Below are 15,432 nucleotides of genomic sequence, written 5' to 3' on the forward strand. Positions count from 1 at the left end.
TTGTCACATTTGATCAAAGAAATGTCAAGCCATGAGAACACTCTTAAGTTTCACAATGTCATATATACAAAATGTGCATGATTACATTTCAGCCACCCATATTCAAAGGTCTATACAATGGCCACTAATACAGGTATTACATATGAATCATGTATAGAGCAGTAGAAAATTAAACAATTTACATATCTTTTAATCCTCTACTTAGTCAACTAAATGAGCTAGTCTTAAGTTTGGGCTACATTTTTTCAGATAGATGTTTCAAGTCTGGCACATTAGTAAGAGCAGAATTGCAAGTCAGCCAAAACTGTTGTAACTTCACACCCATGGATCCGCTCCCTCATTTTCTGCAGGTTCCGACAGACAGACCACCCAGTGCCAACAAGCAACCAAAGCTGGTTTTTAAGACTTTATTTAAGATTCCTTTTAGAACAAGTGTTCCTCAAATAAAGAGATATATAAATAACTTGAAATTCACTATGCAAAGCTGTAAAGCACTTAAGTATTTGTCATCCCATCCATATATCATCAGAAGTTTTAATCTATTTACAGTGTAGCCAAACGGAATTAATTTATATGTTAGGAAAAAACAGTTGACAATGTATTTGGTAAGGTAGCTTAAGATGAACAATGTCTGTCAAATCAGTTTAAATGTCTAGATTAAATGCCTTTTAATTGCTGCTGCCATCTTCTTCCCGCTTTCTGTATGCTTTATTCAACATTTGTATTTCTTCCTGATAACCACCTCTTTCCATATGCTGCTTTTTACTATTCTGCCGATGAGCTTCGACAGTGTCTGGAATTGATATGTTAATATCGCTGTCAGGATTGTTTGATGGTATGAAGAGGGAGTAGGAGGCAGTTTCCCCTAAATCACATGAGACAAACCTGTTTTCTTTCCGTGAATAGCGTAAGGATGGAGACCTTACCTGCGTGGAGGACTGGCTGATATTACTGATGATTGACACAGTATCCAGGGCCTCTTCATTGTCACAAATTTCAAGAACCTCTAAATGAATTTTAACATTTGTGTCAGCAAATGTATTAGGAGGCTCCTCTGGGTTTGGCTCGTGACCAACACTTTTAGATCGATATACTTCAATTTTCTTTGACGTGGGTGTTATTTTTTGCCCTTCAGTGCTTACCTCATATGTAGATAAAGAGAGTGTTTTTCCCGTAGGTGCCTGAAGAGATACAGTTCCTTGAAATGCACACAGAGGGATAGCTAAGGCCCCACCTGATCGCTGAAAAGAGAAAGAATGACCATCATCTAATGCTAATTCTTGAAGTTAGAATCCATTATAAATAAGTCAGTTATGCTTAGTTTGTTAACTTATTTTACTGTTATAGACTCTTCCTTGTAGTATTTTAGAAATCTGGTATTTAAATTAACATGATGACTTTTAAAAGAGTAGATAACTGTTTTATAATCATACACTTCAGTGTAAAAAATGAAGTCCCAAGTGACTGTGACTCAGCAACAGCTTATGGACACAGAGACTTTATTACAGTAGTCTACAGACTTCACATTTCATTGCAGCCAGTCCACGATGAGACAGCCAGCACTAGCAGGCACCTCTCCAGTTAGTATTAACAGATACCTCTAAAAGTTTTTTCACTCTGCTTAATTCAGATCAAGACACTGATCTCCTAAGGCTTCTCATACAGCGACGGAAAGGAAAGAAATGACACCAGAGGATTCTTCATAACCAAGACCCAACACTGACAGCATCTGTCACCCTTGGGCACCCTAACTAAACTAGGTGCCCGAAGTTAAGATAGCTTAGCTACCAAGCTGAACTTTCCAAAACAACTTGTCAGATAGTATTCAAGGAACTTTTTATGCATTTTTATTTTTATGGTGGAAATAATGTTCATTCAACAGTATCAGTAGGAAATCTATAATAAGGATTTATAGTGCCACTACCCTGATGCCCAGAGGACCCATCCAGAACCTCACTCCCAACCACATTTCACAGTGGTTCTAGAACCCAATATGGGATTATTTTTCTAGAGCAAAACTGAATTTATCAGTAAAGAAATTTTCACATGTTTGAAGGCAGAGAAAGAAAATTCAATTACAGCTCCATACTACTGAAGGTCATGCTCAAACCAAGAATTTTTAACAGTTGCAATGAAAATAGTGTTTCAGAGGCTGTAAATAAATAAAGGCATTACACAAAGAAATCCCTGTGAGTGCCTGCGTGGAGAACAGAAGACCTGATTTGCTCCTATGTGGACTGTGGTATCTAACTCAGTGGTAGGTTGTTACACGTTCCCTTCTGTAGTACTGCAGGACAGATCCTGACTCTTTTTCTCACACTATAAAGACTTTAATTTTTAACTGTGTTGTCCATTCGGTGACTCGTGCTGGACAGAACCATAGTGATGGCAGTAGTAGACATACACAGAAAAGAAACATCAGACTTGGGTTCTGGAGAATCTCACTGAGGGCTCATCTATTGCTCCATCCTCATCTGCTTTGCTACATTTGGGCTTTGACTGCTTACCGAGAAGGGCAGGGATTAGCATTTGAATATTCGCTTTTATTCACTAAAAAATACCATTAAAATGAACTGCAGCTTTGCCAAAAGCAGAAGCTTCGGCAGGCAGTAAGTGCTGACTTTGGGACAGGGCAGTTCACAAGGAAGGGCTGCACTGGTTTAGAGAGAAATGCACAACAGAGAACGCTACTGAAATTAGGGGAAGATGCGGAATCCAGCTCTGCACCCACACAGACACTAGGGAGAAGTGTGCATGGAGGCTACTGAAAAGCTCCCAGGTAGCAAGGTGAGTAACCCCGTAAAGTCTTCTGTGTTGCTGTTGCTATGCTGCTTTTGGGACCCATTGGCGATCTTTTAAATCTACCTTGATTATCTCCAGACCACATTGTTACGTGAACTCCAACCTTACCCTTATTGCGCTGCAGCTCCCTCTCCAGCAAAGGTGCTTCTCTACCTCCTGCTGCTGCTGCCTGGCAGGGCAAACCTCATCCGTTCCGTCTCTATACACACACACATACATGTGCACAGAGACCCTCTTTAGTAGCACGTAGCTTTCTGGATGATTTGGGAATGAAAAACAGTATTACAGCAATCAATGCATGAGGTGAAAAAGTGACAAAGCATGATACAGCTAGAGTAACCAGGGAAAGACAGTTGATTTATCAAGATGTGTAAGTCTGAGGCATGTAAGCAGTTTGGACAGCACTCACATTTCTTTGTCCATGCAAGGGAGGGCTAAAATGAGAGAGGGACACTCTAGGAGAGTAGGATATGCCTCTTCGTTTGTGAGTGTTGTGATTTCAGCCAAGAGACAAACGGCAGAATACCCGAGCTTCAGATACAACTGGTCTTTCCCAGGTAAGTTACAGGGGGATACCCTGAGTTTACCCTCAGAAGCAGAAGCTCCAATATTGTCCTCCTGGGTACTGATTTGTCTTCTGCAAACTGTGTGGATAGAGAGGAAGAAGGAGGAGTGGCAGGAAGATGAGGTCTAATAATCAGCAGTATGGAGAAATGCTGGCATTATTTCAGGACAGAAAGGACCCCTTCCACTTGGACCAGTTCTGTTGAATACTTCCTTTCTGGTAAAACTAAGAAAGTGGGTAAAACCAGAGAGGTTTAGGATACCAATTGGAAAGGTGAAATTGTTCATAGGGAGCTAGGAAGGGCAATTGCTTGCTGATTATTAAGGGAAGGTGTTGTGATGAGACCTTTATTGAATTAGGTACAACTTTACAACACACAGCTATATCAAGTGCCACATTACCTCACCTTCACTAAAAAGCATGAAAAGGAAATTAGATTTCATTGCGTAGAAAAATCTTGCCAGACTGTGACTTAAGTGCTCTTCTGACAAAGGAATTTGCCTGAAAAAACCCTAGGAACTGGCTTGCCCTGCTGGAAGGAAATCAAAGTTATATTAGTCTCCTTAATAGATTTGTCAGAGAAAAATGGTCCTCAAGTGTTCTTCCAATGTACAGTTACAGAGGAAGCTATTGTGCTGTGTCATCGAGCCAGCAAAGGTCCTACATCAGTGAGTGTCAGGGGACAACAGCTCATGGCCGCGGCTCCAACACCCAGCCATGGCGGACACAGGCAGTCCCACAAGTGTAGCTCTCCTAGAGGTGAGCACCAGCAGCTGTTGCTTCAAAGCAATGATGAGGGAGCCTGTTTTTAAAGCACAGTTGGGTGTTGGCACTTAAATTTTCTGTAGTAATTAGTAATTAGGATCACTCCTCCAGGAAAGGAGAGATGTGAGAATAACTGCTTTCTCAGCTTGAGGAAGCTCTTGTCCACTTGTCTTCCATCTCAGGTAATTAGGGCCATCAGAGGACAGAGCAACAAATCCAGCTCTGTGGAAGATCAAGTGGGCAAAGTCTACTGGTTCTAAGCAATGAAGATGCAGAGATAAGGTTAGTGTCTTGGATATTGCAATAGATAGAGCCTGGATACCTAACGATTTTGGTAACACACATTTAGAACAGTGTTTCTGTTGGATACAAGCCCTATAACTCCGTTTCCAGCCCCCTGTCTAGTTTCTGCAAGTCAACACCGAAAGTCCTTTGCAGGGTCAGTTAAGAGTGTCTGCATTTCTAGCTGTTAATCAAGCTCAGAGTCTGAAGAAGTCTGAAACAGCACTTAGATTATACAGAAAGACGTCTAAAGAGTATGAAAAAAGAAGTTAAATAAGAACTGATTACTTCAGTGCAAGGTTACGTTCTACTTAATAAAACACTGCAGATTTGTCAGACAATATCAAGAAGATGGAGGATATGTCTGAGGCACCTAGAGGGAGAACGAGTAATCCTCACTCAGTGCTGGAATGAATACTCCAGTTCTGGAGAATGAGAATTTTCCAATGACCACAGATTTCACAGCTCTTTCCCAAAGTCTGTTTTCTGTTGAGAAATCAGTATTTACTTTTAGAAGTGAAAGGGACATACCAAGTCTTCTATGCCACTTCACAGTCACTAACCAGGAAGCCAGTAAACTATGACATTTTCTACCAGAACAATTCCAGTAGAGATATTAATTATTGACACTTTCACCTGTTTCTACAGGTAGAGAATCCATTTGGCTCTTTGCAAACCATGCACCATAATGCCATGCACTCATGACTGTGACAGGTGCCTGCCTACTCACCACTGCCCTCGCAGGGAGCAGCTTTCAATCATGGCTTAAACACCCTCGGTGCAGCAACCGAGTAGCAAGGAAATGGGACTATTAACTGCAAGCTTTGACCACGTACATGTGTATGAAGCAAACCCATTCATCACCAATGCAAAATGTTCAGTTTAAAAAAATCCAACTACTTACTGAAAAAAGTAAGCAGCGTGATACTGTAGAACTTCCTAAGCAGAGATTATTAAAAATTAAATCAAAACCCGGAACTACATGATAGGGGAAGGCAGGAACAAAGCCCAAGCAGAGATCTGAGCCACTGAACTGAAAATTCCCTGCTAAGTGCTGAGGGGAACTAGCAGTACCTGGGCTGGCCCAAAAGTGCCGCAGCCCTGGGAAGACTTCTGTGCTCCACGCTGGAGGAAAGCCGCTGGGGCCACAGACGGTGACTGTCCCTCTGCAGCCAGAGTACCTGAAAGGACTCTTCATCAGAGCTGGGAAGGGGCCAGTGACCAAGAACTGGATCTGGCCCCTCAGCTCATCAGTGATGCACAGGGCACTGAACACCGCAGCCAGGATCCCTCCTGGGTTCAGAGTGTCCCCTATCTTGTGCTTGCTTTGCAAGCTTCGCTCTAGAATCCAGCAGCTCAACAGAAAAATGCTATGGATAAAACCACTGTTAATCTGAAAGAGGGAAGAATGCACTTCTGGTTTTGTGTATAGCCATACTGGAATCACTTTCAATATCAATTACTGTTAATGTGAACAGAATGTGACCCTTATTTTGTCCTTGATAACATTATTAAATATCCGTTTTTACTTCTTATGACACAACCCTGGCAATAAATAGGAACCTACTAGCAGACCAGACTATGCTGGTATATTCCATGAAGAAGTATTTTATCTTCCACTCCCATTGTTACCTACAGTTCAGCTTTCTGATTTTAAGCCTTACAATGCAATTTAATTCTAAAGCCCAAGGAACAGGAATCAATTTGAGGAACGCTTAACAGTGGCCTTCAGTTCATCTATCCAGATTCCTGTATCTCATCTCTGCATTATTTTAGCGTGAACAAGAGCGTTCACAGTTGTAGAAGGATTATAATTTATTTTCACTTCAGTGAAAGTAGAAAGAGATCAACTATGCTGTTTCTGAACGTCTGCCATCTTACTCACCACAGCTTGGGCCCAAAATGGTCTTTGAAGGGCTACTGCTCCACTGGGCTCTTTCCACACTTTTGCCTACATGCTATATATTCCTGCATTTAAAAGAAAATGTAGTTTCTAAAAGAAATATACATAACTCCTCCCATACAATTTGTGCTATGTGTTCTCTTTTTAAAGCACTTCTACAAAGATGGTTTTAAGAAGGTACTGAAAATTTACAGCCACTTGTTTCTTGGATCATCTTCAGAAAGACAACGTTTTGATGCTGTCTTGACAAGGCATGCAGGAATCAGGCATGAGCACAAAGGTAAAAAGAGCTTTGTGAAATAAAATAAAATCCTATCTTCTCAACCAAACTGTCATTTTGCAGCTTTTGTGTCTCAGCAGTTTCGCAGCGTATTAAATACACATATCTACCTATCGTTGTTCCTAAATAAAACATTGACATTTTTCTACAACTCCGGTATTGTGTCTGCTCTATTGGAATTAGTTATACCAGGTTGTGTAGTACTATCTCAAAGACACGCGAGAGCTGAAGTGCATTCTTTCTATCTCTCATGCATCCCATACTAGTTTGGCATCCATGGTAACTACACAGGGCAAGGAAGCCTTGCTATCAGCCATTCTGATCGTGCGAAGACTTGTCTTTCTGAGACCTTACTTACTCTCAACTAGGAGAGGTGAAGGAAGGATCAGACACTTAGCTGCCTGAACATGGCAGATTTAAAATTAAGTCTCTTCTGGTTCTTACATCCACTTACAGATACTTTTTCTCTGTGTGCACGCATGCATAGATACATACAAGCATTTTGTTATTCATTGTATACATGCATATATGTATATAAAATATTTACCTTTTTACAATTTATTTCTTAATGTCTGGTATGACTCAATGAAAGGTTTCAATTTGGAAATGCTCAAATGTTTCAATTAAAACTACAGCATTCCCCAATCAAAATATTCTGTAAGCCAAAATCGCTCTCTTTACGCCGAGGCCAGCTTTAACTGAATCCCACAAAATATCTGCTGGGTTTCAGTTGCAGACTAGCACTAAATCTGAGCTGTCTCTCTGGAGGACTGTTTTCTGCAAGTTTGCATCACAGAAACAGCAAGCTGGTAATTTTCAAAGTTGCTTCATATATATCCACATGCATTTCATCACTCGGGAATGCTGCAGGATCTCTAACGCTGTGATGTTTGCCACGAGCTCCTGCCAACAGGAGCTGGCCCTTCCTTTGTCTGGTTTCCCTTTTTGTGGAGAGTGTTTATTTCCATCTCGTCCTACCACTGGGCATACCCTCTGTGCAGCTCCTGCCCGAGATGGCTGGAGGCGATTCTGTCAGAATCTGGGACAGGGATTTCACTGGAGGACTACATGTACCAGTACATGCATTTTTAACAAGCAAAGACAAAAAATTACAATGAAATAAATCACAAATGTACTTGTTCCTTAAGGAGTGCTGATGCATACTGAACAGAGAAATCTCTGCATAATTGATAAAGCAATTCCTTTCATTATTAAATTAAATCATCCACCTTCCAGATTTCACAGAAGACAGAAAGCAGTCGTTGTTGCTAAGAGGCAAACGTTCCTTATAATCATTGTAGTTTGAGCCCGGGCTCCCCTGTCCTGTTCTGACTGCCTGAGCAGAGTTTGAGCCGTATTCACAGGGGAAGATGCGATCACACAGGGGAGGCTTCAGCCTCTGCAGAGGACGTGACCGAGCCCCATGGCGGCTTGGCAATGGGCCCTGGCTGAAAGACTGCAATTTGGAAATGCTCAAAGCAGTGAAAAAGGACCCACCAAGAGCCATCTGACTTACAGTTTTTAAATGATCCTACTTATGGAACCTAGAAACTCCACAGCCTTCCCTGAACAGGAAATAAGTTTTTGATCCCTATGGCTTTTTTGAGGGGGAAGGGAAAGAAAGGGAAAGACAACCTTTACAAAATCTGTTATTGTATTTGTCCTTGCAAACTGGCAGGAACCAAAGCAAAACACCCTTTTCTATCTGGTTTGCCATGAAATAGTTATGTGAAATATTAATAAAGGAGTATTAAGCTGCAAATACACTCTAAGAAATTTTTCATTTCATCACTTGCCAAAGCAGAGCCTCGTTCTGCATGCTGGTAAGTGCCTCCCAGGGGTGTACGGCATTCCTCTGCTCCCCTTCACTGTCTGCTGGAGCTCATCAGCAATTTGCAGAGCTGGGCACTTATAGAACAGCCAGGAATGTACAACTGCAATCAACTTTGAATACTGTTTCTGATGTATTTACATGCGATGTTCAAAATAATTTAAAACTCTAGTTTACAAGTGATCAAGAATTTATTCCGCTAGAGGAAGTCTAGAAAATTCTTTAAGGATAACATATTAATAATTTAAGTACCAAATACTCCTATATACTTTTTGCATTTTGTATTAAGTGTAAGTAGATTCATCCTGTCACAAGGTTCTTAAACTCAGTGGTCCCACATTTCCAGTGCTTTGCATCTGCAGAGATCACTGTCCAGTCTGTATAAGCACACACTTCCCAGGATTTCCCATTAATTTTTTGTTTCAGGGAGCGGATGGCTGCGCTGCAGGGAAAGGAAAGCACGAACAGCTCCATTCTCCAAACACGGTCATCAATTAATACTTCATCTCCTGAGAACAAAGCTGACTTGTTCCAAAAGTGGATCCTTAGCTAGGTAACGCTTGTTAGCAACTGAAATCAAAGATAAACTATCCAGAACCACATCAGCTGAATGGTGGCTCACGTAACTCACAGCTTAGTTTGATTTTAAAGACAATAAATTGGTGTTGCAGTATGGTAAAGGCCAGTGAAGAAAAAAAATAAGGTTACCTGGGGGAAGAAAGGAAATGCCTGAGCCTGGAATTCCTACATGATCAAGGGGAAGAAGAAAATTTGTTTGGAGGATACTCCAGTGCACCTAAGTTAGGAGCTACCCTCCCTGACTAGGCAAGAAGGCTGCGTACTTAGACATTTAAAGTTTGAACCAGTTACCCAGACATGGTTGCCTAGTGCTTTCAGAGGTGGCACAGAGGATTCGAGATACCCTCAAAAAACTTTCAGATATAACAGAGGACTAATGGGAGACCTACAGCCTTCTGAACCCTCCTGAAGCAGCAGCTGCAGGCCAAGTGGGACACTCTAAGGCATCTCAACTGTGTCTACAGGCCTGTGTCTGGGCAACGGATTCAAGCACAAGATAGTTTGTAGACTCTCCCTCGCAATTCCTCATTGTCAAATGTCAGGAAGCACAGGCCCTGGAATAATCGGATAGGTGTAACATTAGTGTTACAGTGAAGTACAGATCATATTAGGGTGTGTGTCTCGTCTCCAGAAAAGGTAGGAGAGCTCTGATGCGAGATCCCAGAATGGAGAGTGATTCTCCCGAGCCTGTGAACGGCACAGTGGTAGAGCTAAGAACAGACGGCAGGTTTTGCTGCGTCCCAGTCCAACGTCACTCCCATTGGGCCACGCCGTCTTCCCAAACAGAAATATCAGCAACCTAAATAAAGCTCTAATGAGTTTGCATTCCTAATTACTTTGGTGGAATACAGCTCTAGCCGAAAAGTTCTATTTTTAGAATGTTTCCAGTAAGGATCCAGATGTTTCTTTCCAGAGACAATGTGTTTTCTGTTTATTTTAAAATAGAGGCTTAGTCTTCTGCTTCCCTAAAAATAAAAATTAGCTGCAGTAAAATTAATTACTGCAACAATTTGCTCTTTAAGAGGCTGACTGCAGTAAATTTAGAGCTAATAGGGTATGACAAGAATAGACAAGCTCACCTCGGATGACCTGAAAACCAGTATTTGTCATTGGCCTGCCCGATGTGGACAGACCCTTATTTGGACCGAATTAGTATCAGAAAGTGCAACAGAGGCATCCAAGGTAAGACTATGTGAATCTACATACCAGAACTTCTCTACTCAGTTGTCTGGGGCTGAAGTAAATGACTTCAAACAGAAAGCCCTTTAATATTGCACAAATAATGCATATGGCACCGATAGTGACCCCCTGCAGTATGGGTGCAGCATGGACAGAAGCTCATGAGACACCTGGCTTTAAGGCCGTTCAGATGAATCCATGGCTCTCCTTACTGCTGGACTTCATGGGAGTCATCTGCCATGAGCTTCAGTTTCTCTGTCGTCTGCAATCGTTGATGTCCTACAGAAGTCTAGATGCTTTACACCTACTTATGCTAAAATTATTACAACCAATCTATACTTTCATGTAAAGATTTGCTGTTTCACATCTATTGCATTTTAATAGTCTTCTTCACAGACAGAATAGCTAATTTTACAAGAAACAACTCTTTTCAGTATGGAAAGTGGCTTAGCTGGTGGGCTTGGCTGATATGTCTGGCTTTTACCAAACTTCTTACCTTCAGGACATCTGTCTCACATTCTACACTGATCTTTCAAAAATAACTAGGAAAACAAGTGTGTCTGTTTTGATTTGTATGTTTGTAATTCTTACTAAGATTTTTAGAACAAGTACAGACTTGGTCCTTATGTAACTCTATGCACTTGTTCTCACAGGTGTGAGATATTTATGACAATTTCTAATAATTTATTTGCACTTTCAGGTAAAAAAAAAGTGTGCAGAGTTAGAAATTCAGTGTTATGTTTTAATTATTTGCATGAAGATAAATACTTGGGGTGCGCAGGAGACAGAGATGTTATTAAAAATTTACACTACAGGAACATTTAAATCGCGAAGTCATGCATCTGAAAATATAAAAATGCCAGCACTGTGGCTACTTGCGCAAAATAATTATGTCTCTTGAATTTCTATCTTGTGTGTTTTCCTCATGTGTTACAGTGAAAATGGGCAACAACTGACCACGCAATTGAAGGCTAAGGTCATGGTCTATGTATACACCTATGTTCATATCGAGAAGTAAGCAGAGAAAATACCTGAAGTTCAAAGAGCAGAACAAGGAGGCCAGCACTGCACTGAGGCAACTGCCTCGCTCCTAGCTGTAGAAATAGCTCCAGCCCTGCATCTCCATTGCACAGTATCAACGAGTCTCAAGTAATAAGGCTTTTGCCAACTGGATCACAATTAAGGCAGTGTTAAGTGTCCACAGAACTGACATTTCCTGCTTTAGAAAGGTGCAACTCTGCAACCTACATTGCACACTCTACAGAACGTGGCTTTTGCATAGTTATATATATCTGTCAAAGCTTTCCAGTCATGAACATTTGAAAATTACTTCTTATGGTTTTGACTGACAGGGCTCATTGCATTATTAACTGTCTGAAGAAGGTTAGTATTGCAGAAGAGAGAAGAGGTCTATCGGGCAGTATGTGGTGGGTACAGAAATCAGAGCTTGGGATGGCTGGTCCAGCTCTCTCCATCACGTTGCTGCCAGGAAGTGTTCACTCTTTGCACAGGAGAAGATCTGCTGACATTCATTCTGTAATAGCTGCAAAACTGGGCCTTACCCTTTTCACCAGACTTGATGAAGTCTCTTTGACATGTGTACAGCCAGTCCTGGAAAAAAGTTCTGAGTTCATTTGCAAGCATCATACTAACAGGCTTTCTGCTGAGCTGCACATATTGTAAAGTTAAACTGAAATGGTGTTTCTACTTACTAGGAAAATATAATGAAGAAAAATATGTTGAAGAACAGCACAAGCCTTTAAAAATGGAGAACATATCAGCCTAGAATGTAATGGCTTTACTGGAAGGTGTCTAAATTGCACGGCTTTTGTAACTCCTATCCATTAAGTGGCATTAGGGCCAATGTACAAGGATCCCTTGGTCAGTGTGATATTGATTTTGTTTGTAGCATTGTCTGTTCTCTCAGAAAGAACATTGATATCAATCAGTCCCAGCTTTTTGCGGGATTAATTCCTGTAAGAGTCTTTGACATACAGCGTCATGGGTCAGCTCCACAAGGCTTATTTATCCTCATTACTTCTCCACAGCCCAGTTTTTTCTGTCTTTTCTCTAGTTCCACGTGTGCATGTATAGTTGTATCTAGCATTCATAAAAAACTGTTTAAGCAACAGATCTGAACGAGTCAGAATAAACAGCAGCCATAGGAAGCTAGCTGCTTCATGCTGGGGTACCAGTGTGAGGGAAGCACTGTAGGAGCTTGCCTATATTCAGCCTTGCCTTCCTGGGCAAATGATTCTACTCTCAATATTTCTCCTGTTCATGCAATTCAACACAGTGACAATAGCAGTTTAACTGTGAGCAGAGAGTCAGCAAGCACCACAAGGACAACACCACTTTACCTCACTTGAGCAAAGTTAGAAGATGATGGTGAAATGCTACACTGATTTTCCAACCAAGGGAACACCACCCGCAGGAAGAGACCAGACGAGAACATCACAGCAGATTAGCATGAGTATAGTTGTATAGGCCAGTAGAAAGCAAATACAATCTTCAAGTCTATTCATAACTCGGCCTCTATGCTGTGCCTGGTGTTTACCAGAATGTTTACAACTTTCCTGGAGTGAGAAAGATCCTATGTATTACTGCTAAAAAATCTTCAAACTGCAGACATACAGAGATACAGCGCCGACTCCTCCTAAGTGAATTAATTTACACAGCCTCCCCCTCTCTCTCTTTGCAGGGCACATAAATAGGTTCTGTACAGAGAGTCTCTTGAAAGAGTTTGCTTGAGGCAACCCACAGACGAGGTATCAAGTCAAAGAAAAAAAATAATCAGAAAGCCTATAACATATTGCAAGCCTGGGATATTTCTGTTGCCTGAAGGCACTTAACTATAGGCAAAAACCGTACATGACATATTTACACCCAATCTTTTTAGGAAAGGGAGATACACTGGTATTTTATGAGATGTTAAAGGTATCTTTCAAAAATGCAGCTGAGCAAGAGTTAGAAATGACAAGTACCATTTTTTCTCTTCCTCTCAATTACAGCTAGCCTATATAGGTGTTAAATAAAACCTGCTACCTCATTCTCCTTTCATGCCACTTTGATTTCAGAGAAATCGCTTTGATGGAGTAACTCTTTACTCACAGAACAGATGATGAGGAGACAACCAGCTACAGCATCATTACTATCACTCCAAGGTAGTGCCATCTTCCAAGTAGCACATAGATTCAACAGAAAATCAAAGGCATCACCTATATTGTCTGGCACCCTGCTCTTCAAAAAACTAAATCAAAGTAATTGATACCCTTCTCACTGTTTATTTAAGGTCTGAAAATAACTGAATAAAAAATACTTCTTTCACAATACAAATTAAAATGGTCAGCCTTCTGCAAGTATCACTTGTTGCTCAGAGGGTAAAAAAAAAGTAATATAAGGAGAGACTTCTTATCCTTGTTTCCCTGAATGACTTCAGGCAAGTGAGCAGTGCAGGCCAGCTGGAATGCGCTATCCCTCCTCTCAGCAGACAGCACTGCAAAATAGGCAGTCATGCTAAGAGTTACCCTCCCCTGCAGTACTGGAGTGGTTGCTGGCTTCAGGGATATGAAAAACCAGCAGTTTTTCAAATGAAAGCTGTGACAAAGCCCCAGTAAATACAATGGAATATTTACCTGGCTAAAAGCTGGGATGTTTGGACTTGGGGTGCTTTGGATCAGACCCACTGTTGACAAACCTTTCTATTTACAAACTTCACTAAAACGCGGTTGGATTTTTTTTTCCCCATTTTGATAGTTTGAGTTGCTAAAGGTAACCTACCCACATCTGCTTCTGACCTTCCAACTTCAAAAGCCAACCCCAGTTTATTACCTGAGGCAAGAGGTTAGTTTATTGGGGAAAGCTCTACTTTTTAACACTATTCCAATATCACACCTCCGCTCACTGACATGCGGTCTGCAGCTCAGCCTGCAACTCTCACCCCTCGTACAGTGTGTGAAGAGGTTGTCAATGAGGACCACCTCTACAGTAATTCCAGGATTGTGTGTTTAACTATGAAATCTTTATACCTTTATCTCACTGTGCAAATCAGATAACTTTAAAATCTGCAAAGACAAAGTCATATTCACAAGGATCCAGTTGCATGGGTTTAAATTTCAAACCACAGTCCTCAATGCTGCCCAGTTTCCATTCAGCTGAAACTAATAATCTTCTGGCAAGGTGGCTGACCAGGTTTTAGCCAAGCACACAGGTTTTCACATTTTAATTCTTAATCACAGTGCAGATGAGAGGTTTGGTCATACGAACACGAGACACGATTTCCAGTTGTACCTGACCTAACACTCAGAGGAGCCTAGCAGTCCTAATTCCTTACTCTGTTAATTTTGCGTCAGAGATGCAAAGCCTCTCACTGGATCCCTACCCTTACTGAGCAGTGCAAACCGCCTTCAAGTGAGATGGAAATCATCACACAAAATGCAGTAAGATCTCAGCAAGTCCCTTGCCTCAGAGGGTTTTTTTACTATGAAGAAGTGGTATACACACTGGGCCAATCTGCCCAACATACACTGTAAGTTTGGGGGTAGCAAAATAGGAAATTTAACATTTCTTTACAAATGAGAAAATATCGCATATGACCATCAGCATGATGACTATAACCATTTAACACCTCTAAACACCTCCTGCTACAGAAGCAGAACTGGGAGAAAATGTACAAGACGGCATTGTAAGACAGAAACATTAAGGGGGCACATTTCCAGGGCATGGTGTGTGGTTCAGTCTCTTGACTTCCATTAGCGTTAATGGGAAAAACACAGCTATGTCCCTACCCTCAGGATGCAGCCCAAGAGGATATTTTTGCCTGTAAACACTACAATTTAGTACACAGCACCGCACGCAGTATTCCCACCTCTGCCTCCATTTCATCAGCGCAGCCACTGCCATGTCCTAGCTTTGCAGCTAGACAAGATTTATGGAAGCTTATTTTTCCGCTCATTTTCCCTGGGTTGAAACAGAGGCAAAACCACAGCTTTTAGGTGAAAGGGATGAGTAAATTTACTGGAAAGTGCTGAAGAAAGAAAGAAAATAGTGGACATGACACAGTAGGAAGGAGCTTGGGGGAAGGGGTGGAATAGATAATGACATTTTTCACCTCTTCATATACTGACATGCAGGAAGGTCACTTATTATGCCATGTTGCTCCTTCCACTTGCTTTTCAGTCACAGGGAGCCATGTTGTGATGTCTCCCTTCAGCTGCCATCAGGTTTTGTTCTGCTGAAACAAATGC

The 15,432-nt window shown here is 41.4% G+C and overlaps 1 protein-coding gene across 1 annotated transcript in view; it reads right to left on the reverse strand.

Annotated features, from left to right (window-relative positions):
• Nucleotides 1-668: 668 nt before the first annotated feature.
• The window catches only part of GPR149 (G protein-coupled receptor 149), a 28,314-nt gene continuing 13,550 nt past the window's right edge, over nt 669-15,432 (reverse strand). The window contains exon 4 of the mRNA XM_054206652.1: nt 669-1,241. Within this exon, the coding sequence (XP_054062627.1) occupies nt 669-1,241 (573 nt within the window). The remainder of the gene's footprint in view (nt 1,242-15,432) is intronic.

This window comes from Rissa tridactyla, chromosome 6 (genome assembly GCF_028500815.1).
Source record: "Rissa tridactyla isolate bRisTri1 chromosome 6, bRisTri1.patW.cur.20221130, whole genome shotgun sequence".
In the NCBI taxonomy this organism is placed as follows: domain Eukaryota; kingdom Metazoa; phylum Chordata; class Aves; order Charadriiformes; family Laridae; genus Rissa; species Rissa tridactyla.